The following is a 27,614-nucleotide window of genomic DNA, read 5'->3' as shown; positions in this document are numbered from 1 at the left end:
AATTACCCCCCACGAGGGAGGGATCAGGGTCAATACCCTAACCAAAGGGGACGTGGTCCACCTGCATACTATCAAAACAGATGGAATCACCCCATTGATAACGAACATCATTATGGATCTCATATACAGGAAAATGTAGGCGGTTACCCTGAATGGGATTATAATGTTCCCATTAGAAATGCCTTCTTTCCATTGAGAGATCTCAATGGCCCTGAGAGTGAACACAATTTACCACCCCCATTTTCTTTTGGGGAGGGTACCTCACTGGCCAGTTCCCGACAGACCTCAGGTGCGATCCCTGTAGAGCAAGGCCCTCTCGGGCTTTTGGGCCCTAGTAGTTGGGGTTTTCCCAAACCCACACAGGGAACCAAAAGGCTGGGAGAAAGAGGAGAGGAACCAGAGGGGGGAGGAGAAGGAGAACAACAAAAAAGGCCCAGGATGTAGTAGGGAAAGGGATTTTTAATTTGAGTTCCAAAACCCTATCAATATCCGAACAATCCATTTTAGATAAGGGGTTGAAATTTGTGCCTCCAACCAGTTTAGATAAATTTCGAACGTACATGGATGTGCATAAATTCGTAAGGAAACTCAATATAAAAAGATACATGGCTGGGGTTTCAACTAATAATTCAAACGTTGTCTCCAATACTCCCATCTCACAGGTGACCCATTCGGGCTTAGCAAACGCCTCCCTTTTCAACCCTCCAGGTACACTCCCACCCGCCCTTCGAGTATTTAGGGATCTTGTACTACAGGATCTCGATTCCCTTAAAATTAAAAAAAATAGGATGAATAAGAACTTACAGGAAGGGTTGGATTCCCTGTGCAATAGAAAAGATCTGGTCATTCGACCGGCTGATAAGGGTGGTGCAATAGTTGTTTTAGATCGTGCAGACTATCTATCGGAAATGAATAGGATTTTAGGCGACTCTGAGACTTACTTAGTTTTGCCTTCTGATCCTATTATTCCATACAAAAAGGAGCTTGAAAGAGTAATTGCCATAGGTCGCACGATGGGGATTCTGAATACCAAAAGAGAGTTCATTCTTGATTCCACAGACCCCACGTACCCCTATTATGTATTATCTGCCCAAATTGCATAAAGATCCTATCTGCCCCCCGGGATGACCCATTGTTAGTGGGATAGATTCCATCACGTCCCGGGTGGGCAGATATATTGATTTTTATTTGCAACCGCTGGTGAAGGATACTCCTTCATACGTTAAAGATTCCAGACATATTATCAACATGTTAGGAACCATTACAGCCAAATCTGGCATTTGGTTGGTTACAGCGGACGTCACATCCCTGTACACCATTATCCCACATTATTTGGGATTTGAAGCGGTACAGTTTTATTTAACTAGGTATTCTGGCTTGCCAATCGAACAAATCACTTTCATTATGAGTTTACTTGAATTTGCAGCTACACATAATTATTTCTGGTTTTGCAACCAATTCTACAAGCAAGTCAAGGGTGTAGCCATGGGGGCTAAATATGCCCCCAGCCTGGCAAACCTTTTTATGGCCCGATGGGAGGAGGACGTCATCTATGCCAAAAATGTACCCCAAATAGTCCTATGGGCTAGGTACATTGATGACGTCCTCCTCCTTTGGGACGGTAAAGGTGATGATTTGAATGCCTTTTTGGATTCCCTAAACGAGAATGAGAGGGGCATACAACTCAACTACGTTACCAGTCAATCTACGATCCATTTTTTGGACCTTGTCATTGGGGTAAAAGATGAACGTTTTGTCACCTCTACATTTTTCAAAGACACTGACAGAAACTCTTTCATTCCCACTGACAGCTGTCACCACACTCCCTGGCTTAATTCAATACCAAAAAGTCAGTATATCAGATTGAGACGTAATTGCTCTGATGTCGGGGAATTCCTGTCTCAAGCTGTCTCACTAAAAGATTCCAGGAGAAAGGTTATCAGCCTGATTTTTTATGCAACACCATCCAAATGGTGACAAATTTGGATCGACAGGAATTGCTCACTGAGAGGGGCCCACGAACCGCTGATGTCCGAGGGCTTGTTCCCTTTGTGACTACTTACTCTATCCAACAGAGAAAAATAAAACAACTTATTAATAAGCATTGGCATATTATCAGCAGTGATGCCTCCTTAAGGGGCATAATCCCTGAGAAACCCAGAGTGGTGTTTAGGGGTGCCTCATCATTAAGAAACCGCCTGGCCCCCAATGTCATTGATCCTCCACTTAGAACTAAGGGTTTCTTTGATCAATTGACTGGATATTATAAATGTGGTAGATGTAGGGTGTGTTCCATTAATTCTTGCCCCAGAAGACGTACCATCTCGTTCGAGGGGACAGCTACAGGGCAGACTCATACTATAAAACCCTGTATCACATGTTGCACCACGGGGGTGGTTTATCTACTCCAGTGCCCCTGTGGGTTGCAATATGTGGGCAGAACCAAGCGCCCATTACAGGTGCGTTTGAACGAACATATTACCAACATTCTGACAGGTTTCCCTAAGCATTCTGTGTCCAAGCACTACTTGATTGCACATAATAAGGATCCGTCAAAAACGCTATTTTTAGGTATTGATAAATTTCAGCCCCATTGGCGAGGGAGCCCTTTGGTGAGGGGCATTTCTAGACTTGAAATGTCCTGGATCCATCGTTTAAAAACGTATACCCCATATGGATTAAACATCGAAACCGATATTAACGCCTTTATCGATAATTCTTGAATTTGGAAAATTTTCTAAAGTAGCAATGTGCGTTGCATTTTTTATTATTATTATTTTTCAATTACATATTTTCAAAAAAAAAATGTTTTAATATTCATGAAATGGTTGTATATGTGGATACATGCCTTTTTTCCACATATTTTCACGAATATTTTTGATAAGAGAATTTTTCAATAAAAAAAAAAAAATTTTTATCTCATTTTGGTCGTCACCATATAGATGAAGGCTGTGCATATATACATGTATGTCTCTCCCATTGATTGTGCTAATTGGGTGTATATATAGGCATATTTATATCTTTTGCATGTACCGTATATACTCGAGTATAGGCCGACCCGAGTATAAGCCGAGGCCCCCAATTTACCCCCAAAAAACTGGAAAACTTATTGACTCGTGTATAAGCCGAGGGTGAGACATGGCTGTCCATCCCTGTGTGTCCGTCCATCCCTGTGTGTGTGTCCGTCCATCCATCCCTGTGTGTGTGTCCATCCATCCATCCATCCCTGTGTGTGTATCCATCCATCCATCCATCCCTGTGTGTGTGTGTGTGTGTGTGTGTGTGTATCCATCCATCCATCCCTGTGTGTGTGTGTGTGTGTGTGTGTGTATCCATCCATCCATCCATCCATCCCTGTGTGTGTGTGTGTGTGTGTGTGTGTATCCATCCATCCATCCATCCATCCCTGTGTGTGTGTGTGTGTGTGTATCCATCCATCCATCCATGTGTGTGTGTGTGTGTGTGTGTGTGTGTGTGTGTGTGTGTGTGTGTGTGTGTGTGTGTGTGTGTGTGTGTGTGTGTGTGTGTGTGTGTGTCCGTGCAGCCTTGTGTGTGTGTCCAGCCTACCTGTGTCCCAAGCCTCCGTCCCGAGCCGCCGTCGTCCCGAGCCTCCTCCGTCCCGTGCCGTGCCTCCTCCGTCCCGTGCCTCCTCCGTCCCGTGCCGTGCCTCCTCCGTCCCGTGTCTCCTCCGTCCCGTGCCGTGCCGTGCCTCCTCCGTCCCGTGCCGATGGATCGCCGCTCTTCTCGGCGGCCATTCTACAATTCAAAATTCCGCCTCCGCCTGTGATAGGCGGAACACTCAATTTCCCAGCAGCCTGTGTTCCGCCTATCACAGACATCCTCTCATACTCGTCCGTAGTATGAGAATGAGCGGATGTCCGTGATAGGCGGAACACTGACTGCTGGGAAATTCAGTGTTCCGCCTATCACAGGCGGAGGCGGAGAAGGAGGCGCGGCTTTTGAAAATTAATGTCCGCCGTCTGTCTGCTCGATACGCTGATCGAGCAGTCAGACAGCGGCGACTCGAGTATAAGCCGAGGGGGCACTTTCAGCCTCAAAAAAGAGGCTGAAAATCTCGGCTTATACTCGAGTATATACGGTATTATGTTTATTGGTCCTTTCCTGTAAACTCATTCTGAAATGCCTAACCGGTATGGATTATTAATTTAACTTTATACTTACGGTTTAGATTTCATTATATAATAATTGCACATTCTGGGGTTGGATAATGGCGATAACTCCCCTTTTTTTTTTCTCTTTTTCTATCTTGTTCTGTTACTTCGGGTATATGTATGGCATGATCCCATTTAATATGGACATCAGCCTGCCATGATATGCTGTAATGTGTGAAGTTGTTTAATATAATCTCACATACACATGCACCGTACACTTTATATATTTGTCACATATACATATGTAGCATATACATTTTCTTTTCAATTTTTTTAATTTACTATATATTTCTTTATTTCTTATTATATGTCATCTTCGTATGCTCATTTGCATACATGGGGTTTCACAATGATTTTTTATATTATTTCATATTATTCACCAATGTTAATATATGTCTTAATACATACATATTATTTTCTTATAAATAATTTTTTGTCATTAATACACTTAGATGTTCTGTGGTTCCATTCGTCTGTATGGAAAAGTGTTTGCACACATTCTATATCGGAACTCATGATCTGACCTGGGTATTCAATATTGCCTCCACTATTGTTTTTTATATTATTTTCTATTGGCAATAATATTGCTCACTCTATTTGGCACATAAGTCATTTGTTTTCACATACATTTTTTTTCCGTTTAGTCTTATTGCCTTTTTCCTCTTTTTTCCGCTTTGTTTTTTTCCTTTCCCCTTCATTGTATGGGTACTTAGGTGATCCTTGCCATTAGTTAAGATGGCGTTTTGAAACCGGAACTTGCACTTCAGAACGAGGTCCGGGCATATAAGGTGGTGCGTCGCTGCGTTACCCGTTCCCCATTGATAACGTCATCTATGACGAAACGCGTCTGGGAAGGTACGCAGTGACGCCACCACGCTCTACGAGGGGAGGACGGGACGCTCGTTTGTTTGTATGCCGGCCGGCGTATTTTTTACCCTGTCTCAACGCTCGATAATAAGCTGCTATTTGTAAGTGTGTTTCTTTCATTTTGAATAAATCGTTTGATGATTTTACACTATGGAAGCATTTTTTTCTCTTTATCAACGGTGTTGCTGGTGATTGACCCACTGGAGCTCCAGAGATTACGATTTGGCTATATTTCCATGCTGATGGTCTTATAACACAGGAGGCTTGATTGGAGCTAGAGTCTCCCTACTTCGATTTAATTATCCCCAAGGCTTTAATTATCTGTATATCTGGTAAGCGCATCACTTATCTGGTGACGGGCACAAGATTTTTTAAGAATTATTTGTGATCACAGTGGTGATATGCGGAACGCCTGGATTCTCTGCATTTCTTAAATGAACTTTTAGTTTATATCTATTTTGAGTCATGTTCAACTCATTTTATATAGTATTCCTAATGTTTGCAGATTGGTGATACTTTCTGTATATAACCATCATTTTGTATAGCCATCATTTATTATTTATTTATTTTTTACTATTGGCGCTGCTTTTTTCTATTTCTTATTTGTATTTGAGTGACTGTATCTCACTTCAAGCTGCGGCCTATTATTTAATTTTTAATGTCATTGCTTATTTTAGTATTTCTCACCCAAGCGCAGTTTACACAATTTTTCCACCCCAGTGTACTGCAGTCCTTAAGCATAGTACACATGGGCAGAATGCATTAGCCGGTTCAATAGATTCTGGCCGACGTTTGACCAGTGTGTACCTCGGTTGGTACATCAGAAGCGGACCGTGCAGGTAGCTTCTGTCGAAGGGGTATGACAAAAAATAGCTGCCAATCAGATCCCGATCAGCGTTCTCAGCCAATGGCTGGGAGCGCTGACTGAAGTGTTCTTGAGATAGTTAGTACAGTGGTTCCTCCTGAGCTGTCAGTTTTTTTTTCCATTCAACCCTGCTGGGTTAGGAAAAAAAAAAAAAACTACTAGAGTGTACGAGGTTTCACTCTATAAAACATTTTTTTTTTTCCTCCATGGCCTTTGTCTTTAGAAAATACATGTAGCAGCCTCAAATGTATGCTATAAAGCTATAAATAGTGTAGGTTGTGTTAGAGTAAGAAAATTTAGTTTAAATCTGGGCTAAACCTGAACTGTGTAATCTGAGTCAGGGTTCAGTGACTCGGGGCTGGATGACTCCTGACAGCACCTCTGGTGCCTCCCCCCGTTTATAGGACATTGGAGAATGTTCTAGAGCTAGTGGAAGGAGGATATGAGGAGCTGCCTGGAATATTTGAGGCCCCAGCCAAACCTCAGATGTGGGCTGGCTGGGGGTAGAGCTTACCTCATAAATAGGCATGAGCCCTGCCAGCAGGGCAGTTGAGTGGAAGTGGAGATATAGTACGGAGGAGGCTGTTGGTGTCCCTCAGGGCCCCCCCCCCCTAGTCTGGAGAGGGGGTGTCCAGCCTTGGGCCAGGCCCAGGTGCTGGAAGGATCCTGCCATAACACATGGGAGGAAGCCCTTCCTAGAGGCATGGGAGCACGTGTGGACAGCATAGGTAGATCTGCGCTGCTGGGGACTAACAAGGGGGGAAACTCCCAAATGCAGCCAGTCTCCCTGAAGACAGCAGTGTGCTTAAAGAGGCATTCCGCCCGCTCCGCAAAGAATTCAAAGTCAGAAGCTACACACTGTAGCTGCTGACTTTTAATATTAGGATACTTACCTGTCCAGGAATCCAGCGATGTTGGCACCCCATGTTTCCATCGGCACTCGGGTGCTGCCACTGCCAATCGTAGTAGGGGAAACCCGGCAGTGAAGCCTTTTGGCTTCACAGCCGGTTCCCTGCTGTGATTTCTGAATGGCCCAGCAGCTGGGGAATAAGGAGGGGGGGGGGCGAATTTCCGAGTGATCTTCCACAGCGAGATCTTTCAGAAGTGGGGACAGGTATTGGTCAAAAACAGGGGAGGAGGCTGATAAGCAGAGCTTCCCCTTTTGTGTGGAACCCCACTTTAAGTCTTTATCCTTCACCAGAAGATCTCCTGATTCAGCCGGGTGGGCTAGCAAAGAGTCAGTCTGGGAGACTGGTGTGGAGAGTTAGCCTAGCTAGCCTCAACTGAGAAAACGCTGGTCAGACCTGAAACTGAGGGAGCACGAGCAGTACATAAGGATCAAGCGTGTTCTTGACAAAAAGTAAGTAGTTGTCGTGTGTTCATATGATTATTATTGCTTGCATCCTGCTCCATGTGCTTTGAGTTCATGTTGTGCATTTTAAAATGGGCACTTTCAAGTTCATGGTTTCATTCGTTCGTAGGAAACATCGTTCTGCAGATAAGTATTTAGCTGAACACAGTGTCCCCAATAATGTTATGACCTTGAAGCTCGGCCAAAATAAACAATTGGACAACACTTCCAAACAATGTTTCATATTGTTAATTCTGCCCTCTGTGTGCTAATTCTTTCTTTTTTTCCATTCTCATAGGGAAGAGAAGACTCGGCAAGTATGAGGACACCAGGGACCACACCCCTCCCAAAGAAGGGCAACTTTCAAAAGCAGAAACAGAGGAGCAAGGAGAGATCGTGGAGGTTGGGCAAATTGTCACCACAACAGGTGAGTGTCGGAGAACACAGCTTCCGGTAAGCTCATCAATGTATTTCACCATATTTTTATTACATGGTGTGTTTTTTTGATTCGTTTTGTAGGTGATGTGGAAGAAGATTCCCGTTTTACCAGTGAAAGTGCCCAGATCCAGATTGGGGAGATAATGGGGTGCAATCGGGATTTGGAAAATACAGCAAAACATCAATGATGTTAAAAATAAAATGAAGATCATCACTGATGTTTTGGGGAGCATGTGAAACACACAAAACTAGATAGGGTTTTATTTTTGATATTTGAAAACAAAAATTTTGTATTTCTCAAAATTCAAAATTTGGAAGATGCACAGAGTGTGTAAACATGCGCTAGCTCCCATCATGGGGGATCAATGTACGTGTTTTGTGTAAAGTGTCTGAGGTGAAGAGGTTGCAGCCCCAAAGCATGTACATTGATCCCCCATGATGGGAGATAGCACATATTGACACACTGTGTGCATCTTCCAAATTTGGAATTTTCAGGGGTGACACCCCATGTGATGAAGGCAATATCAGCCCAGTTTGTACATACTCATGTCTGATATTGTGTTTACTTTTCAAAGTTGAACTTTTGTAAGTTCCCGTGTTCTGTATTTTACAGTTTGATACATGCCTGTTTACACAAAAACACCAAGTAAACCAAATTTCGATTAAACGCTGGTTTTGAAACACACAATTTCTTGGTTTGTTGTAAAAAACCTTTTTGAAACGCACATGTGAGTGTGCTTGGATTAAAAAGTTAAATTATCAACAATGTGTGGCTTCCTTTTTCATTGCACCAAAAATGTATTTGGAGTAAAATTTAAAGGGGTTGTAAAGTAAAAATTTTTATTTTTTTAAAATAACAAACATGTCATACTTACCTCCACTGTGCAGCTCGTTTTGCACAGAGTGGCCCCGAACCTGCTCTTCTGGGGTCCCTCGGCGGCTGTCTCTGCTTCCTCCCGCAGGTGCTTCTCACGTTAATGCGAGCTCCCTCGCATTGGTGAGAAGCACTGCGGGCGCGCTCCCGTGATACAGCCGGCGGCTATAGCCGCTCGCTGTATCACAAGGCCCCGCCCCCCGGCGCGCTGCGTCATTGGATGTGATTGACAGCAGCGCGAGCCAATGGCTGCGCTGCTTTCAATCCATCCACTCCAGCCAATCAGCGGCCAGGCTGAGCGGCGAAGAGGACGGCGGGGGCGAGCGCGGGATTTTCGAGGGGTCAGGTAAGTTAAACGGGGGGACTGGGGGCGCCGACAGTGTCAGATGTTTTTTCACCTTAATGCATAGAATGCATTAAGGTGAAAAAACATTTACCTTTACAACCCCTTTAAGTTTGTGCTGAGAAGGAGTGCGATTTACTAAAGGCATCTCCACTTTGCACTCCAAGTGCAGTTTCAGGTGTACTTTTGCAGTGCACTTGTAGTGCATAGTGGATGTGCCTTTAGTGAAAAACACCCACAGTGAGGTGTAAATTTGGACAATCATGCCATTTTCCTGCCATGGTGCAGAAAATGAGCACGATTTTGGTCAGTAATGCACTACATACATTAGTTACAAAATCAAGGTGTGTGTGTAGCAGACCCACAACATAATAAGATTATCTGAAGAAGAGACTGTCCCCTCATCTCGCTCTGAACTTGGGTTTGCACTGTTGGTGAAAAAGGCACAACTTGAAAAAACATAAATATACCTAGGAGACACCTAAAACCAAGCCAAGCAGTAAATAAAGGAGTTTCAGATAAAAATGTATTCTTAAAATGCCGCTCAGACATTGTCTGGCATATCAATGGCCCCCCTACCCACAAAGTAGTCCATGTATTGTGTTCTAACCTCACGGGCGCTTTGGGAGGGCAAGCCAGGATGAGCATGTTCAAGGTCCGTGAGGTTATCTTCATTTTCCAGCAAGTCTGCTTCTTGTTTGCCAACTGAGACCGCATAGTTCACAGAAACTTCATAAAATTGTGCAGAACACAGCACGCCAGCACTATGTGATTCAGTTTGTATTCCTCCATGTGAATAGGCGTAAGAAAAAGGCAGACCCGGCTGGCCAGTATACCAAAAGTGTTCTCCACCACTCTTCGGGCTCTGGACAGGCGGAAATTAAAAATCCTCTGCTCTGGGGTGAGGGTCCTCATGGGGAAAGGCCGCATCAGATGGTTCGCCAGGGCAAACGCCTCATCTGCGAGAAAGACGAACGGGAGTCCTTCCTGATTCTCCTCTGGGGGTGGCAAGCCCAGACTGCCTCTCTGGAGACGCCAGTAGAACTCCGTCCGTGCGAAGACTCCACCATCCGACATCCGTCCATTTTGCCCCACGTCCACAAACAAAAAGTCATATGTCGCAGACACCACCGCCAACATCACGATACTATGAAACCGCTTATAATTATAATAGTACGACCCCGAGTTGGTGGTGGGACGATGCGGATGTGCTTCCCATCTATTGCTCCTCCACAATTGGGAAGGTCCCAACGACTGGCAAAGTAGGAGGCCACAGTCTGCCATTCCTGTGGCATTGAAGGACACTGTGGCGTGAAACAAGAACAAAAATTAGTAATTTGACAAATCAACATTGCAAGCAGATTAGACACCAAAATTTTTGGTCAAAATTAGTATAACATTTTGGGAACTGAGTATTTAAAGCCTAAAGTCTAATGTCCCCTTATGAGAGTCATCACCCCCCCATATCCCCCATCTGATGGGCCCTTGTTAAAAAATGAGGGGGGGGGGGTGTTTTGGACAGGTAACCCTCTACACTTGATTGAGAGCTGAATGGCTAAATAATGTGTGCTACTTTGGGAAGCCCCTCCTTAGTTACACTATTGGCAGCCCACCGGACAGGTAAGAAGTGTCATAATACCAAAAAGAAAACAAAATGGAAGCACTTTTTGACATTATGCTATTACATATCCAGATAAATAATAGGTTAAAAAATTAAAAAAATTGCATTTGAAAGTATTGAGGCAGGCCCTTGCTCTACATGCTTTGGTGAATTCATCCATAAATGTGAGCATCAAAAAAAAGGTAGGTAGAGTGTGTATTGGGTTTGGTAAAGTCATCAGATATAGGATTGCTATCAGCTGAGCTAGCAGTTGGAGGGAGGGGGGTTCTTAAGGAGTTTGGCACAACTCCAAAAAAAAAAAATGTCACTCTGCATGAATTGAAGCACACACATCACATTTGTAGACATATTAGGGGGTGTTTAGGGGATACTATGGAGCTGACAAAAGACATTGGTAAGTGACTAGACTATAGTTTTATGGGCCAAGAAGAGCATGGTGGGGAAGTTAGTGAGGCAAATCTGCATGAGGACAAAGGGGCAGAGCATATGAAATTAGAGCATATTGCAATTATGGTAATTAGGGAATGAGGAAAGAAATGCAAGACATTAGCAATCATGAAATACATAGAATGTGATGTTAAAGGATAAAACTTACCTTCATATAGTCCTTCTGCAGGACCTGAATGATGGCAGAACAGGTCTCTGGAATAATGATCCCCAGAGCCTGGGGGGAGATGCCTGTAGAGAACTTGAGGTCCTGAAGGCTTCTCACAGTCGCCAAGTAGCGCAACGTGGCGATGAGCCTCTGCTCCGGAGTGATGGCTTGCCGCATGCAGGTATCCTGCCTGGTGATATAAGGGGTCAGCAAAGCCAGCAGACGGTGAAAAACGGGGTCCGTCATCCAGAGATAATTTCTGAAATCATCAGGATTATTCTCGTGGATCTCACGGAGCAAAGGCATGTGCGAGAACCGGGCTTGTGTCAAAGTAACAACCCCAACACGAAGCCCCTGCACAGCACAAACTCTACGACGAGTACGTAGACGAAACATGGTTTGAAAACGGTTGGCTCGTCAGAACGGACACCAGAAAGCACCGATAAACAGCAAGGCCTGAAAGAACGACCTGAATAGCAGAAGCAAGCAGACAATAAAAAATGCCTTTCAAAGCATACTATACCAAGATATAGTCCACAATGATCAACAAATACTTACTGACTGCACTCACTGATTATCAGATACGCAAAGACAAGCACAAACCGAAGAGCAGTAGCGATCTGAATCACAAATCTAAAAAGCGTGAATCGTCTCTCACCAAACTTCTACTAACACAAGATCAGCAGAAGGAGCCCAGAGGGTGCCGGACGTGGTGCTGAACTTCCCTTTTCTAGTCCCGCCGTACATGGCTAACGTCACCGCATTCTTGGCAACCGCAAAATCCGACAACTTGGTCCGACCGTGCGTATGAAACAGTTTCGGACACAATTCGTCGGACAAAATCCAACGGATTTGGTTGGCAGAATGTCCGACCGTGTGTACAAGGGCTTACACCGCATACCCAGTTGCCCCAAACATGGCTGGAATGGACACTTGTGCCAAAAATACTTGCTATTCTGTAAAAACTGTTTTATGTGCTGTCCCCCATGGCAACCAAGGGGGGAGATCGCGCCCATGGATTACAAAACATCCAGCGGTCTGCATAAAGCTGGATAAAGCAACTGCAATGCCCTGCTGAGAACAGTAAAATGGTCTGCTGTTGCCTATGGTGATCGGGGTAAGCCAACGGGTGCCTGTGAGGGGGTTTATCAGTTGCCGAACCATAGCTGACGTTAGGGACTGTCCTAACCCTGCTAAAAACAATGTGACGTGTTACAGACTTTGCTGTTGATCATGGCAATCACAGTGAATGCCTACTACCACCTGCTCCCAGTTGCTCGGACACAGTCGGTGCTGAGCGGAATGTTCTGACAAGTTCTGCAAGTGTCAAGTGTGTACATGACAACCACCAGTGTACTGCCTCCAATTTTAAGTCTAGGAGTGGGAATGCACCTGCTTATCAGAGCTCTTGGTGCCAGCCAGTCTGAAAGCTTGGGGGCAGAGTCTGCCTGCGGAGAGAAAGAGAGAGGGGCAAGATGGTGGATGGTGCACGTGTGTACCCAGCATTAACCTGGTTGCCTAAAGAGTGCAGGAGATGACAGTGGTAGATACCGATGTGCGGCTGGAGCATCGAGGGGATTCACCCTCGGGTTAATTCAGGAGACGGAGAGGCTGTGTCTGTCATGTTCTGGCGAGGTTGAGTCTGAGGATGGTGACTCCCCTGTGAAGACAAGCGACTTTGGGGACAAAAGCTGGACATTTGCCTCTGCCTGCAGCCCGGTCAGAAAGCTAGTACCTGTGAGTGCTGCCCAGCAGAAGCCAGGAGCAGTTCCCAGAAGGCCGGCTGCGCCTGTGCACCCCATCACCCTTACCTGGAAGGAGCTAGTGCAGAGTGGCAGTGGTGGGGCGGGGTCGCCCAGACTGCAAGCAGAATTTGGGTCCTTGGATGTAGAGTGAGAGTAGTGGACATCTCATAGCAGCCATGCTTGGGTGCTGGAAGAATCCTGTCATAACACACAGGAGGAAGCCCTTCCTGGGGGCACGGGAGGAAGAACAGCACTGCTCGCGACTAACAACAGGGGAGACTGTCACATGTAGCCAGTCTCCCAGAAGACGGCGGTGTGCTTAACTCTTCAACTTTACCCGGATGATCTCCTGAGAGTCAGCAGGTTGGGCTGGTGAGAAGTCAGTCTGGAGGACTGTGTGGAGAGTTAGCCTGTAGTGCTAGTAAAAGGGGCAGCTGCAGCCAGGTGGGTCGGCAGTGTCTGAAGAGGTGGCGCTGGGAGCAGTGGCCACAAAGGAGGGATGACCAGCTATTTTACAAAATTTTTTCTTTGCTACACAACAAGGGGCTGCAAGTCCCTGACTGTAAAGGGCTATTGCTACAATCTTACTGGGAGCCTGTCAGATCATCATACAGTGACTCAGCTGGTGCCAGCAAGCGTGCAGGAGGCAAGAGAAGGAGACTGTACATAGGAGACTGTCCCTGAAGTTTTTGAAGTCTTGTTGAAGTCAAGGGGGCATGCCATAGCCTCTCATCACTATCCAAGTTATTAATCCTCAAATAACAAAAGCAAAAGTCACGGACTGTTCTATGACTCTGAGGTGCTTGTGAAGATTTGGTGTGCTGACCTGTGCAGAAGTAGGGGATCCAAGTTCATTTGTGGCTCCTTAGGGTGTGTGCGCTAAATATATATTTGGGGGTTATAAGTAATTATCTAGCAAAAATGCAGATGAGAAGCGTCAGACTTGGCTTGGGCAGCAAGTGGTTGGCAGTAACAGCAAGAGCTAACATGCATGCTGCTTGGCATTCGAGCAATGCGTTTTCTAGCAAGAAGCCCGACTCCTGTGCCTCAGAGCATCTCCTTGGTGATCCCCAGTGTGTCTTAAGCTTTATTTACACCTGGCCATCATTTATCATGGCCACGGAAAAAAAAAAAAAGCAAAAATCTTGCTGCGATTTTGCCATGTTTTCCAGTGGCCAATAAGTTCCTATCCTGAACTCGATTTTACCATGTTCAGGAGAGGGAGGTTGAACCACCCCTAACCGCAACACGCAGCAACTCCTAAACGATTCTGCAAGCCTATGTGCACATGGACACAGGCTTTTATGCAGTTCATTTTCGAAGCTCAAAATCCCAAAAGCTCCTAAACTCAAGTTTAGGAGCTGTAGTGTACATGAAGCCTCCAGCACTCCCCACTGTCCCTCTTGCCTGTATCCTGTTCCAGCATAACCCCCATACACTTCAGCCTGTATCCTGCTCCAGTGACACCATGAACTTCTGCCTATATCTTATTCCAGTTTGACCCTGTGCACTCCAGCCTGTATCCAGACTGTAGCATGTCCCAGTGACCCTATGCACGCTAGATTGTATCCTGTTCCAGTGAGCCAGTACACTCCAGCCTGTGCCCCGTTTTAGTGTGACCCCATGCACTCCAGCTTGTGTTCTGTTCCAGTAAACCTGTACACTCCAGGCCCTATACTAATTTTGTGAAACGTTGTGTACTCCAGCCTGCATCCTTTTCCAGTATGACCTGGTGTACTCCAGTATCCTGTTCCAGTATTCCCTCACCTCTGAGTAAATAAATTGTTGCCTCTGAGTTCTATTGAAAATGGTAACCCATGCCTGCCACAAACTGTTCTTTTCCACTACTTTGTCCCAGTGCTTCAGCAGACTAAATTCCTGTATGACAATACAGAGTCCTCAACTGAAGATTCCCGGTGCTGCAGTTTGCACTGGGCCAAATTGTCTGTGTGAATGTAGCCTGAAATATCTTTGAAGAACTGTATTGTGCAACATGCCTTACACATTTCATCAGAAGAATTCATCAGGGGACGAAACACATGGGAGGTGGTTAAACACGATGGATGTTTCTTCAAAGAAAGTTTACCTCATTTGGCTAAACACATGGGCTGGCAAACTTTATGCTGGACATACGCATGGCATTTGAGAAGAAATCAGAAACAGTAGTGAAAGTATTTGGACCTTTGATACATTTTATCTTCTCCCTTCTGTAACAAAAGGTCCATCAATACCAGAGTTTTGGTTAACCACTTAAGCCCGCGGTCGTGCTACGTGGCTCCCATACAAAATGTACGTCCTTTTTTTCCCCACAAGTAGAGCTTTCTTTTGGTGGTCTTTGATCACCTCTGCAGTTTTTATTTTTTTCGCTATAAACAGAAATAGAGCAACAATTTTGAAAAAATAAATAAAAAATAGCCCCCAAAAATATTTTTTTTATATATGTTTTGCCTCAGTTTAGGTCGATACGCATTCTTCTACATATTTTTGGTAAAAAAATAAATAAAAAAAATAAAATTGCAATACGAGTTTGATTGGTTTGCGCAAAAGTTATAGCGTCTATAAAATTAGGGTTAGTCTTATGCCATTTTTATCATTTATTTTTTACTAGTAATGACGGAGAGCTGAGATTTTTATCGTAACTGCGGCATTATGCCAGACACATCGGACAATTTTGACACATTTTTGGGATCAGCCTTTTTTCTTTTTTTTTTCAAAACGTTTTTATTTCGCACATCTTCAAAATATACATACAGTACATCAGAGTATCAACTAAATAAAAAAAATATACCGGTCATCAAGTTACATTCTGTCGGTGCGGGTCGGAGGTAAATCACGACTCCTCCCTCACCCTCTGTCAAAAACAGACCCACAAAAGAGCTCCCCCCCACCGAACATAAGAACTCCCGCATCCCACCTTCCCCTCTTCACATTCTGCTTGGGAAAATTCGTACAGAAACCTTTATTCGCAGTAGTAGGACTTAAATTAAATTGGAGCAAAGGCTCTATTTTTTTCACTTATCTCAGTCCGCCTACTCTTCCAACGTATTCTGCGAGTCCACCCACCGAAACCATAAATCCTAAACTTCTTGGGAGCCCTCTAGCTTCGTACGTCATTTTATGCATCAGCATGTCAGTATTATTTTTATCCTCATCCCTAGTGTCAGCAGTTTGTCATGTATCCACCATCTGGCAATGAGTTTCCTTACTCCAAAAAACAGGATCCTAAGAAATAGTTTTGTATACGTGTTGATCTCCTCTTGGTCAAAGACACCAAGAAGGCATCGCAAAGGGTGAGCAAATGTTAGGCAAGTTAAACTGGTCTGAGATAAAAGTGGTTACTTGCGACCACACTGGTCTTATTCTGTCACACTCCCAAACCATACGCATGAAAGTACCCTCTGCCTCTTTGCATTTGTGGCAAGTTGCAGTCTCCCTCCGCTGCATTCGGTAGTCTAGTTGGTGTATAGTACTGCTGATATAGATAGCGGAACTGAATTATCTTGTCTGTAGAGTAGATAACCGACACCAAATATGTGTCAAGCACCTCCTGCCACATCTCCTCTGACAACTCCAAAACCACTGCAGCCCCACTGAGCCATAGACTTAGAATTTGAGTACCTTATTCCCGAACCCACTGCTCCATAGTACCTAGAGATTCGTTTAGCTGGGTCCGGGTCAATCAGTACCCTTTCCAACTCCGTATTCTGTACCATAATCACGTCTCCCCCAAATTGCGTCTTTGTAGCATGGGAGAGCTGAGCATATTGATAACCCCAGGTCCTAAGTATTCCAAACTGCTCTTTTAACAGTACAAAAGGTACAGATACGGTTATCTTGACAAATTTGATGTAAATACTTTATACCATACTTGGCCCAGGTTCTATGCCCATCAAGTATCTTTTGAAACTCCCCAAGGGTCTTATTGTACCAAAGGGGATTATTTGGAGATAGCCACAAGGGACTATCCTTCCTCCATTGTGAGCATATATATGAAAGACTTTCCCCAGGAGTGTCATTACCGACCCCACCTTCCTCCCCGGGGGCCTCTTTTTTGTATAGCAGGATTTGTAGAGTCTCCTGTGAGGTGACAGCCACTGCCTTCAGCAGAGAAGTGGCAATGGGCGTTTGGGGGAAAAGTCGCCAACGCAAAAAGGATAGCTGCAAAGCCATAAAGTAGGCTCACAAGTCTGGGAGAGCCATTCCTCTCGATGTGGTTGGCAGTTTAAGAACTGCCAAAGAGACCCTGGGTGCCTTGGAACCCCACAGGAGGCTCACAACAATGGAATCAATATGTCTAAAGACGCTCAAAGCCACAAATACTGGGGAATTCATACAGAAACTTGGGCAGAAAGACCATTTTAAAGAGATTTATATGGCCCAGGAGGGTAATGGGTAAGTTGCGCCATCTCTGCACCTTCTTCCGAAAATTTGTCACTACCGGCGTCAAATTCGTCTCCAGAAAACTTGAGATGGGAAGTCTGACTTCAATCCCCAAGAATCGGAAAGAGCCAGACAATGGGATGGGGCAGTTCGAAGGGACCACCACATCGTCATCAATAGGGAAGAGAGGACTTATTCCAATTGATTCTGAATCCGAAATAATCACCGAACTCCTGGACCAATTGGAATGCCTCCGATAGTGAGGGCCCTGGGTCCTGCAGATACAGCGAGACACGCTCCTCAAACTCCCCCAACCGAAGCCCCATCAGTCCAGGAGAACTGCAGAGCCTAACCACCAGGGGTTCTATGGCCAGAGCAAACAGGAGGGGCGACAATGGGCACCCCTGCCTGGTTCCCCTGAAGATGGGAAAAGAATCCGAAATAATGCCATTTATCCTCAATCTCACCAAGGGGTCTGCGTATAAAAGCCATACCCAGGACACAAAGACCGGGCCAAAACCATAGGACTCAAGGAGAAGGAAGGAATAGATACGCCCACTCCACAGAGTCAAAGGCCTTCTTTGTATCCAGGGAGGCCACCGTTCTAGTTCCGGAGTTGTCATGAGCTGTCTGTAAGTTCACGAACAGTCTTCTGATGTTCATCTGCGCACACCTGCCCTGAATAAAACCCACTTGGTCCGCGTCTACTAACTTTTGTATGACTGATTGAAGCCTACCCGCAAGTATCTTGGCTAATATCTTCGTGTCAACATTCATCAGCGAGATCGGACGGTAGGAGTCACATACTCGGGGATCCTTCCCCCCTTTTGGGATCAGGACAACCAAGGCTTCCCTCATAGGAGGAGGTAATCTATCGTCCGACCTCGCCGCGTTAAATACTTTGAGCAATTGTGTAGCCATACCAACCCGGAACGTGTTATACCATTGGGAAGGCAGGCCATCTAGCCCAGGAGATTTCCTAGTAGAAAAGGATGCAATCGCCGCCTCCACCTCCTCTACAGTCATCCCCTCTTCCAGAGTCGTTCTGTCTTCTTCCGTCAACCTAGGGAGATCAATGTCCCACATGTAGGCTACCAAGTCGTCCATTCCCATCGGAGTAGAAGACCTATATAGCCGCATTCCGGTCACACCAAGTTTGCCAGCAACCTGCCACTCTTGTCGCCAAATTCAAAGATTCGTCTACGTTGTGCTAGGTTGAGTTTGGTGGTACGATCTGTTAGAACCGCCATGTACTCCCTGGTCCTGGCTCTCAAAGTCATCAGTTTCTCTCTAGTGTAGTGGGGTCCCTAACATATTCCGCTTCCGCTATTGTCACTTCATTCTCCTTAACTTGAACTGTGGAGGCTAACGGTTTATTAAACCCCCGTACCTCTGTGATAAACACTCCTCACAGCGTGGCCTTAAAAGCCTCCCATTGGAGAAGAGAAGATCCTGAAGTACTATTTTCAGCGCAATAATGCTTAATCGCCTCAGCACATTTGATCTTAATATACTCCTCCTGTAGCCAACTGACTTCCATTCTCCAAAGCCGCAGACCTGGTTTCGGTCCCAGATTGAGTTCCAACAGCATGGGAGAGTGGTCAGATAGAGCCCTCTGCAAATATGAAGCCCCCCCTAACCATTTCCATACCGTCTCCCTCAGTCAGGATGGTGTCTATTCTGGAGAGCGTCTTATGCGTTTGCGAATAGCAGGAGTATTCCCTGACATCAGGATGATAGAAACGCCAGATGTCTGTAAGGCCATGAGTAGACATCCATCCCGCGAGGGAGGTCGCCCCACCAGCCACCGTACCCATTCTATCCAGCACTGGATTGGACACTGAATTAAAATCTCCCAATATAAAAATCTTGCCCTCTGCTATCTCATATGTCGCTTGTAGCAGGTCATCCATATGAGCCAGTGAGAAGGGGGAGGTACATATAGATTCACAACCGTGAGGAATTTACCCATCACTTGTACCACTAACACAACAAACCTACATTTATGGTCAGCCCAGACTGCGTGTAGTATGTGCATAGCTTTGATAACTAGGGTGGAAACACCCCGTGCATATGAAGAGTAAGTAGCATGATATGCCCCAGCAATATGTGCACGTTTTAAGGAGAGAACTCTGGAGCCCTGGAGATGAGTTTCCTGTAATAATATTATATGTGGTTTATATTTTTTTAAATAGTCAAATATCAATGGACGCTTAAATTTCGCGTTGAGGCCTCTAACGTTCTAGGCCAAAATGTTAAGACTAACCTCCATGAGACACTATTGTAAAAATTGAGGGGGGGTATCCACCTTCCCCCAGAGAAACAAACACCCCGGAAAAAGGGCTCTAAAGCTCCCCCCCATGCATCCAAAGTATAATGATCATAACCTCAGTATCATTCCCTTGCAGAGATTTAACATGCAAACATTTCCTACTAAGAGCAGACAAAATTCTCCCAACATAGTGAACTTCCCAACTTCCCCTAACCCCCACCCCACACCCAGCCCGCACCCAGCCCCAACATGCCATGTTCCCTTAACCTTTATGCAATCAGATAATAGAGATGCGGCCTAGACTGTCACATAGGGCAAGTATCACCAGTGCAGCTAGGTCTTACCATGTCCCAGGTACAGTCCACCTGTAGAAAAAAAAAACGAAGAAAGGAAAAAAAAAGAAAAAAAAACTCTTTCGGTGTATCAGCAAATTTTGTTTAGAGCAGTCAGCAAACTCTGTCGCCACCATTGGAGTGGGACACCAGCTATATAGGAAAAAAAAAAAACCCTGGAGGTTGAGAAAAACAAAAACAAAAAACAAAAAAAAACAAAACACAACCTAAAGTATTTCCCCCCACCCATCCTCCAGCAATAAGAAAATTGCGTCCACCAGGAGACACACACTCATCTTTTTAATTCTGTGTACCCTGAAAAAGAATATAGAACTGTATCCGCAGATTTCACTGCAATAAGAAATTTTCAATCAGATGCAGAAATGTTCCAAATGGAAACGTCACAGATGCAAAAAAACTGAACAAAATAAAACGGGATCAATCCATGGACGATATTCTGAAAAAACAAACAATCCTCACCCAGCTTCCCTCCGGCGTCTAGGGTGGGTGAGAAGGAGATCCATGCATCCGGCAGACACGAATATCCAACCACTCTGATGCTTCTGTAAGAGTCATGAAGAAAACGTTTTTTTCCCCATTATCAAATATACGCAATCTGGCTGGATAAAGCATGCTATACATTAGGTTGAGATCCCTCAATCTTTTCTTTATGGGTTGGCAAGAGGCCCTCTGCTTCTGCATAGCTGCCGAAAAATCTGGGTATAGGTCCTGTTCGGGCACCCCTAAGAATGTTCTCCCAAGTTCAGAACTTTTGCGATCATGGATCTTGGGGGGGCTCCCTTAGGAGAAGCTCTGCCTGGGATACGGTGGGCCTTTTCTATGGAAAACATATTTGTAAAGGTATCAGGGGACATATTATCAACCACTTTTCCAGAAATTCCTCAGGGCGCCTTCCCTCCACTCCTTCCGGGAATCCCACCAACCTTATGTTGTTTCGTCTCATGCGGTCTTCCATGTCCGCCATTTTTAAATAGTGGTCTGACAAAGTCTTTGTTGTCACTTGTGCAGCAGTGTCTAATGGCCTGACAATCTCTTCAAGGGCAGTCACTCTGCGTTCCATGCCCTATGCCTTTTCCCTTAACTTCTGCACATCATGCTTCATAAATGAGAACTCTGACACCCCTGTATGGCTGCCATTATCTGGTTCAGGGATGGTTCTTCCTCCCCCTCAGCTGCCTTATCACTTCTGACCCTGCTGTCAGACAATCTGTCCAGCGATCTCCCCCTCCTTGTCCCTCTTACTCTCTGGGATTGTGGACTCATCCTGTCCTGGAAGGGAGATACCTGCTGGAGTGGTTCAGGATCAGGATCATAAATCTGCAGACGGAGCTTCGGCCACACACTCCTCACATGCCGCTCGCTAGCTCTGCCCTGACCATCGTCATTTTTACAGCAATCGTGTCACTAGGCCGAACAGCTTCTTCAGCTCCGTGAGGCGATAGTGGGTATCCCCGTGGCGATCGAATCCGTGGGACCCGCAATCCTACTCACGGAGCTCCCGGCAGGGTCACGTGCATGTGACCATACTTGGCAAATTCAAAAGGGACATACCTGTACCCCCATTTGCCCAGCCGTGCCATTCTGCCAACGTATATATACTTGCGGCGGTCGGCAAGTGGTTAAGGATCGTTCTCGCAACAGGTAAACACAAAAGAAGTTCTATACAGATTTTTTTGACCTTTATTTGGACTTTTATATTTATAGTTTTTATCACAGTTTATGGATGTCACAATCAGGCTGGGTTCACACCTATGCGTTTAGTGCGTTTTATAGTTTGCAGAAACGCACTACAGTCAATTTAACATGGTTTCCTATGGTACACGTTCATGTGTTTCTCAGGGACTTTTTTCCCCTCAGCAGATTGCGTTTTGCATGTAATAGACTGCACCAAAAATGCAAGTGTAGTGCTGGCTCCTGACGAGCAGGCACTATTGTTTTGGAAAAGTTAAGTTGCCTGAAGCCACAGTTGGGCTTCGGGACTATTTCTCTAAATATCTGGTTTCAGTACCAGTCCAGCTGGGTTGCACCAGGTTCTCCTTGACCACAGGTGTCGTTGTCACCACCGGAAAGAGTATAAACGCAGTCTAGCTGGGTGCATTGAATGCCACTTATCTCTTGGAAACAGCCCAGTTGGAGTGTTTTCCTGCTGTGCATTCTAGGGGGTAATATTTAAGGTAACGACGCCATGTTGGCAGGGGAGTATTTTCTGTCTGTTTGGTTCTGGTGCTCCTCCTGACCCAGCCCCATGGCTCTCCTGGTCTGGGGTGCGGAACTATGTATCCTGAGCTTCGGGGCCTACTGATCCAAGGATGGTCTGGTACCGTCTCATTTGAAGGGAGAGGCCCAGCAACTGAAGAACCCCAGGGGAGGACTCTTTCAGGAGAACACCGTGCGCAAGGCTGGTTTCTCTGAAGAAGCCTGGAGGCTTAGGTGAAGGACGCAACCAGGATCAACACTCATATGGTATCGCCGGATCGGCTGAGAGAAACTGGTACCCTATGTCAGTTCTTTAACCACTTGCCTACTGGGCACTTAAACACCCCCCCCTGCCCAGACCAATTTTCACCTTTCGGTGCTCTCACATTTTGAATGACAATTACTCAGTCATGCAACACTGTACCCAAATGAATTTTTTGTCCTTTTTTTTCCCCACAAATGGAGCTTTATTTGGTGGTATTTGATCACCTCTGGATTTTTTTTTTTGCTATAAATTAAAATATAACGAAAATTTTGAAAAAAAGAAAACGCATTTTTCTTTGTTTCTGTGATAAAATTTTGCAAATTATAAATTTTTCTTCATAAATTTTGGCCACAATTTATACTGCGACATATCTTTGGTAAAAATAACCCAAATTAGTGGATATTATTTAGTCTTTGTGAAAGTCAGAAAGTCTACAAGCTGTGGTGCGAATCACACAAAATTGATCACATCTGATGTACTGGTGGCTGATCTCAATTCTTGCGACCCAAACAAGCCAGGAAAGTACAAATAACCCCCAAATGACCCCCTTTTTTGAAAGTAGACATTCCAAGGTATTTAGTAAGAGAAATGGTGAGCTTTTTGATGTTGTCATTTTTTCACACAATTCTTTGCAAAAATGAAGATTTTTTATTTTATTTTAATTTTTTTCCACAAAATTGTCATTGTAATAGGTTATTTCTCTTACGTGCCATGTGTATACCACAAATAATGCCCCAAAATAAATTCTGCTACTCCTCCTAAATATTACGATACCACAAGTGTGGGACTTTTCCACAGCCTGGCCACATAGGGAGGCCCAACACGCAGGGAGCGCCATCACGTGTTCTAGGAGCATAAATTACACATCTAACTTGTTGACTACCTATTACACTTTTGAAGGCCCTGGAGCACCAGGACAATGACACATGACACCTACGTGGCACTGCTGACAGATGGCACTGATACGTGGCACTAATATGTGGCACTGATGACACATGGCACTGATACCTGGCATTGGTGACACTGATAACAGATGGCACGTGACACTGACAGGTGGCACTGATACGTGGCATTGATGACTGATGGCACTGATGACACGTGACACTGATATGGCACTGATGACAGATGGCACTATGTGGCACTGATGACAGGTGGCCACTGTATTTTCATTTTATGCCTCTCTGCAGCGGTTCATCTCTCCCTCCTCACACGCTGTCTGTGTGAGGAGGGAAAGCCGGCGATGAGAGATGATCTCATATGTTTACATATGAGATCATCTCTCATTGGGCACGCCGATCACGCTGTAAACGGCCGCTGTGATTGGCCGTTTACAGCGATCTGTGACTGGCTGTGTCCAGGGTACATGGCCAGCACAGAACTTCCCCAATGCGTGCCCGCGGTGGCGCATAGAGGGGAAGTTAAAGATCTTCTTTTGGCTATAGCGTGGGCGCGAAGTGGTTAAATTTATCCACACCCCTCAGTAACGCTCAAGTGTATCTCACAAGTCTGTGGCAGAGACTCTCTTGAACACCCCACCGGCTGCTAGGCCTAGTGAGAGAGGTCTATCCGGGGGTTGTTAAATCCAGTTGGGAAACAGTTTTTATTCTCTGGATTTTCTCTCAAGACTTCCATCTTGCAATCTAAGTGCCTGAACTCACTCCTAACCCTCTACTGATAGGCTTGGTTTTGTTCTAAATAAATAACCCAAAAGAGGATTCAGTGTCAGTTTCCACATTCTTTGGGCCATCTACCACGGGAACCCCAAGACGGAGAAGCAAGCGACGCAACGGTAAGCCCAAATAAAACCAGTAGCTCCTGGGGGCGTGGCCGGCAGCCGAGGAGTATGGCCGCGGTGTAAGGGAGCTCCGTCCACCGCAAACTACCGGAGCTTACTACCGCATACCTGGGCGGCGTACCACGGCGATTTTTCCCTCAACGAGGTCGGGCAGACGTGGGGAACATGTCCCACCGCAGAAAGGAGGCAAAACGGCTGAGTAGGATGACGGATTTCTACCGCCATCCCCGCAACACACAGGCCCAAGATGGCGCCGGTAAGAGACATGACAGGGAACATGGCAGGCATGCAGAGGAACATTCCCCTAGCACTGATCACACGCATCCTTGATCAGGATCCTCATCAGGGGACAAGCTTATTTCCCCCTCAGCGTCCTCCACTTCCAGCCCAGTGAAAGCAAAGCAGCCACATATGCAGGGGAGAGAGGAGGAGGATCTCAGTAATGCTTCCCTAAATGACACCAGAGAGCTCCAGGACTCCATACTGGAATTCCCCACTAGAAATCAGCCAGTAATAGACACTACTTTAAAAGATATGCTGGTGTCTCTCCGCAGCACGCTGCATGCTGATATAATGTCTCTTGCAAACAACTTTAAAGAAGAGGTTAAGGCGGTGGGGGACAGGGTTTCTCACATAGAGCACAAAATGAGTGAGTTTACAGGAACCATTAATGAGGTCATTGATGCACATAAATGAGAGAGATGATGAGTTGACTTTAATGAAGGAAAAATTGGCTGACCTCGAGGACCGCTCAAGGAGAAATAATATAAAGATTCGTGGGATACCGGAGTCGGTCAAGCCACCAGATCTACTAGCTCACTTTCAAAAAATTCTGCAAGACGCTTTGCCTGAAGCTTCTGTAAACGATCTTGCCATCGATCGGATCCATAGACTTCCTAAGCCCAGCCATATCCCAGACCACCTGCCGAGAGACACTATACTAAGAATTCACTTTTTTCAAACCAAAGAAAGATTCCTTCTACAGATGAGGAATTCTGAAAACCTACCAGAGTCAGCACACGGCTTGTCCTTTTTCCCTGATCAGCATTCACGATGCAAAGGAGACGGAGCATGGCAACTATCGCGGAACCACCGTATTCCCTACAAATGGGCATACCCGGCCAAGCTTCTGGTTTCCAAAGAGGGGAGAACATTCACAATCAAAACAGTGGAGGAAGGCATCTGACTTTTGCGCGATTGGCGAATTCTAGCCGGGGAAGAAAATGCTTAGTCTTCGGATTCGTCTCCACGTCCGGGATCCCCCGCCTGGGCGAGACCCATTTCAGAGTGACTGCCCAGGTACTCATTACATTACTTAAACATAGAGCTCCGGGACACGGTGGAACTTATATTGCTCTCTTTAAAGCGGTGGTAAACCCGCAATTTTTTTTTTTTTTTTTAACACCTGCAAAGCAAAAGGCATAATGAGCTAGTATGCACCGCATACTAGCTCATTATGAAATACTTAACTTAGAATGAGGCCCCTACATCTGGCCCGATCCACGCCAAGGGAGCTGACATGCTCCCTCGGCGTTTCTTCCGGGTATCGCGGGTCCGGCGCTGTGAGTGGCCGGAGCCGCGATATCGTCCCTCCCACGCATGCGCACGGGAGATTTCATTCCGGCCGGCCGGCCACTGCCGGATTTTCAGGCCGAGAATCCCCTTGTGCGCATGCGCCGCTGCAGTCAGCGGCGCATACCGAGGAGAATATCTCCTAAACCGTACAGGTTTAGGAGATATTTTTTTTACCTACAGGTAAGCCTTATTCTAGGCTTTCCTGTAGGTAAAAGTTAAAAAATTGAGTATACAACCACTTTAAGCCCTCCATTGTTTAAGGGTTTTTCTCCCTACAGATTCTTTTGAATCGCCCGTTTTAACTTTTTTGTTTGTATCTGTTTTTTGTTGCGCACTCCCACGTGTACAGAGTGTTGATCACTGCTACGTGGCGCCTTGATAGTGGGCCTACGAACTACCCATATAGTTACAAGCAACACGACACTTGGAGACCAGACTAGCCTGTCGGTGATATTCTTAATTCTTGTTTTTTTTTTTTTTTTTTTGCTTCATTTGAATTTTCCTGTCCATACCCTACAGCGGTTTAAAGTGGACTGGTTTCTTTACTCTTGGATATAACTCCGAACTACTGGGCAGAATTCTATCTCGGGGATTTGTACGATGGGTTTTAAAGTTACTTCATTTAATGTTAGAGGGCTGAACAGCCCGCATAAACGAGGACTACTTTGGAAGGAAGCGCAGAAATTGCAAAGTGATATCTTGTGTTTACAAGAAACGCACTTTCGCGATTCCAAACATCCACAACTGCAAAATAACCACTTCCCTACAGTTTACTATTCAAACGCACAGAAGAAACAGAGGAGTGGCTATCTTGATCAGAAATTCGATCTCATTTAAATGTACTCATGTTGATACTGACCAGGCAGGAAGGTATATTATTCTGGTAGGGGAAATCAATAACACAGTCTATACTTTTGTCAATGTATATTTGCCTAATACCAAGAAACTTTCCTTTTTGCATAAGGTGTGGAAGAAGGTGAGTGCAGTGCGCAAGGGGTATCTGGTATTGTGCGGTGACTTTAACACTATACCCAATCATTCTTTAGATGTATCTCTGAGTCCTTCTAAAGCCAGAGACAGGATTACCCTTGCGCGCTTCATGGCCTCTGAAAGCCTGTTCGAAGTGTGGAGGTGTCAACACTCCACAGAACGCGATTATTCCTACTACTCTAGCGTACACAAATCATACTCGAGAATCGATGTCTTTTTAATTGATAAATTCTTGCTTCAAAAAGTCAGTCTATCATCTATACACAACATCACGTGGTCGGACCATGCGCCGATATCCATTGTGGTGGAGGGGTGGCGCACAGAAACTAGGGCCAATAGATGGAAAAACTACACTTTTCTTTTTTCAAATCCGAAATTTAATAAGGAAATAGCAGCTGAACTGAAAAGCTTTTTTGAGATTAATGCCCAGTCTGTGTCGGACCCCTTCACCCTATGGAACTCTCACAAGGCTTATGTGAGGGGAATCCTCATAAAAATGAGTAGTACGGCCAGAAAACAGTCCAATTTGAAGGTGCAAACCCTTATATCCCAAATAGAGCATTTAGACTCAGTGAATAAAAAAACACCTGATCCCTCCACGAGTTCTCAGCTAGACAGCTTACGACATGAACTGCGATTACTACTGATTGCACAACAAGATCGGTCATTTAAAAAGTGGAAAGCTCGATTTTATCAATAAGGCAACCGTGCAGGGAAACTTCTAGCTAGACAAATAAAAGAAAGATCGATCCAACAGAAAATCCCCTTTATTTACCATCCAACTACTGGTTCTAAATTATCCAACCCAAAGGATATTGCCAATGCCTTTAGGGATTACTACAATGCCCTTTATAATTTAAAAGAGGATTCGTCCATCCCACAACCGTCCCCAGATACGATACGCGAGTTCCTAGAGA

At 45.3% G+C, this 27,614-nt stretch overlaps 1 protein-coding gene across 1 annotated transcript in view; it reads left to right on the top strand.

Moving 5' to 3' along the window:
• The window catches only part of KLHDC8A (kelch domain containing 8A), a 358,281-nt gene extending 349,900 nt beyond the window's left edge, over window positions 1-8,381 (top strand). Inside the window, exons 6-7 of the mRNA XM_077481300.1 lie at window positions 7,554-7,682; window positions 7,775-8,381. Coding sequence (XP_077337426.1) covers window positions 7,554-7,682; window positions 7,775-7,881 — 236 coding nt within the window. The 3' untranslated portion in view covers window positions 7,882-8,381. The remainder of the gene's footprint in view (window positions 1-7,553; window positions 7,683-7,774) is intronic.
• Window positions 8,382-27,614: the final 19,233 nt, after the last annotated feature.

Source organism: Lithobates pipiens, unplaced genomic scaffold, assembly GCF_037356315.1.
Source record: "Lithobates pipiens isolate NorthernLeopardFrog02 unplaced genomic scaffold, aLitPip1_a1.2 Scaffold_16, whole genome shotgun sequence".
Taxonomy (NCBI): domain Eukaryota; kingdom Metazoa; phylum Chordata; class Amphibia; order Anura; family Ranidae; genus Lithobates; species Lithobates pipiens.
The sequence above is the reverse complement of the archived record's forward strand: the minus strand, read 5'-3'. Positions and strand labels throughout refer to the sequence as shown.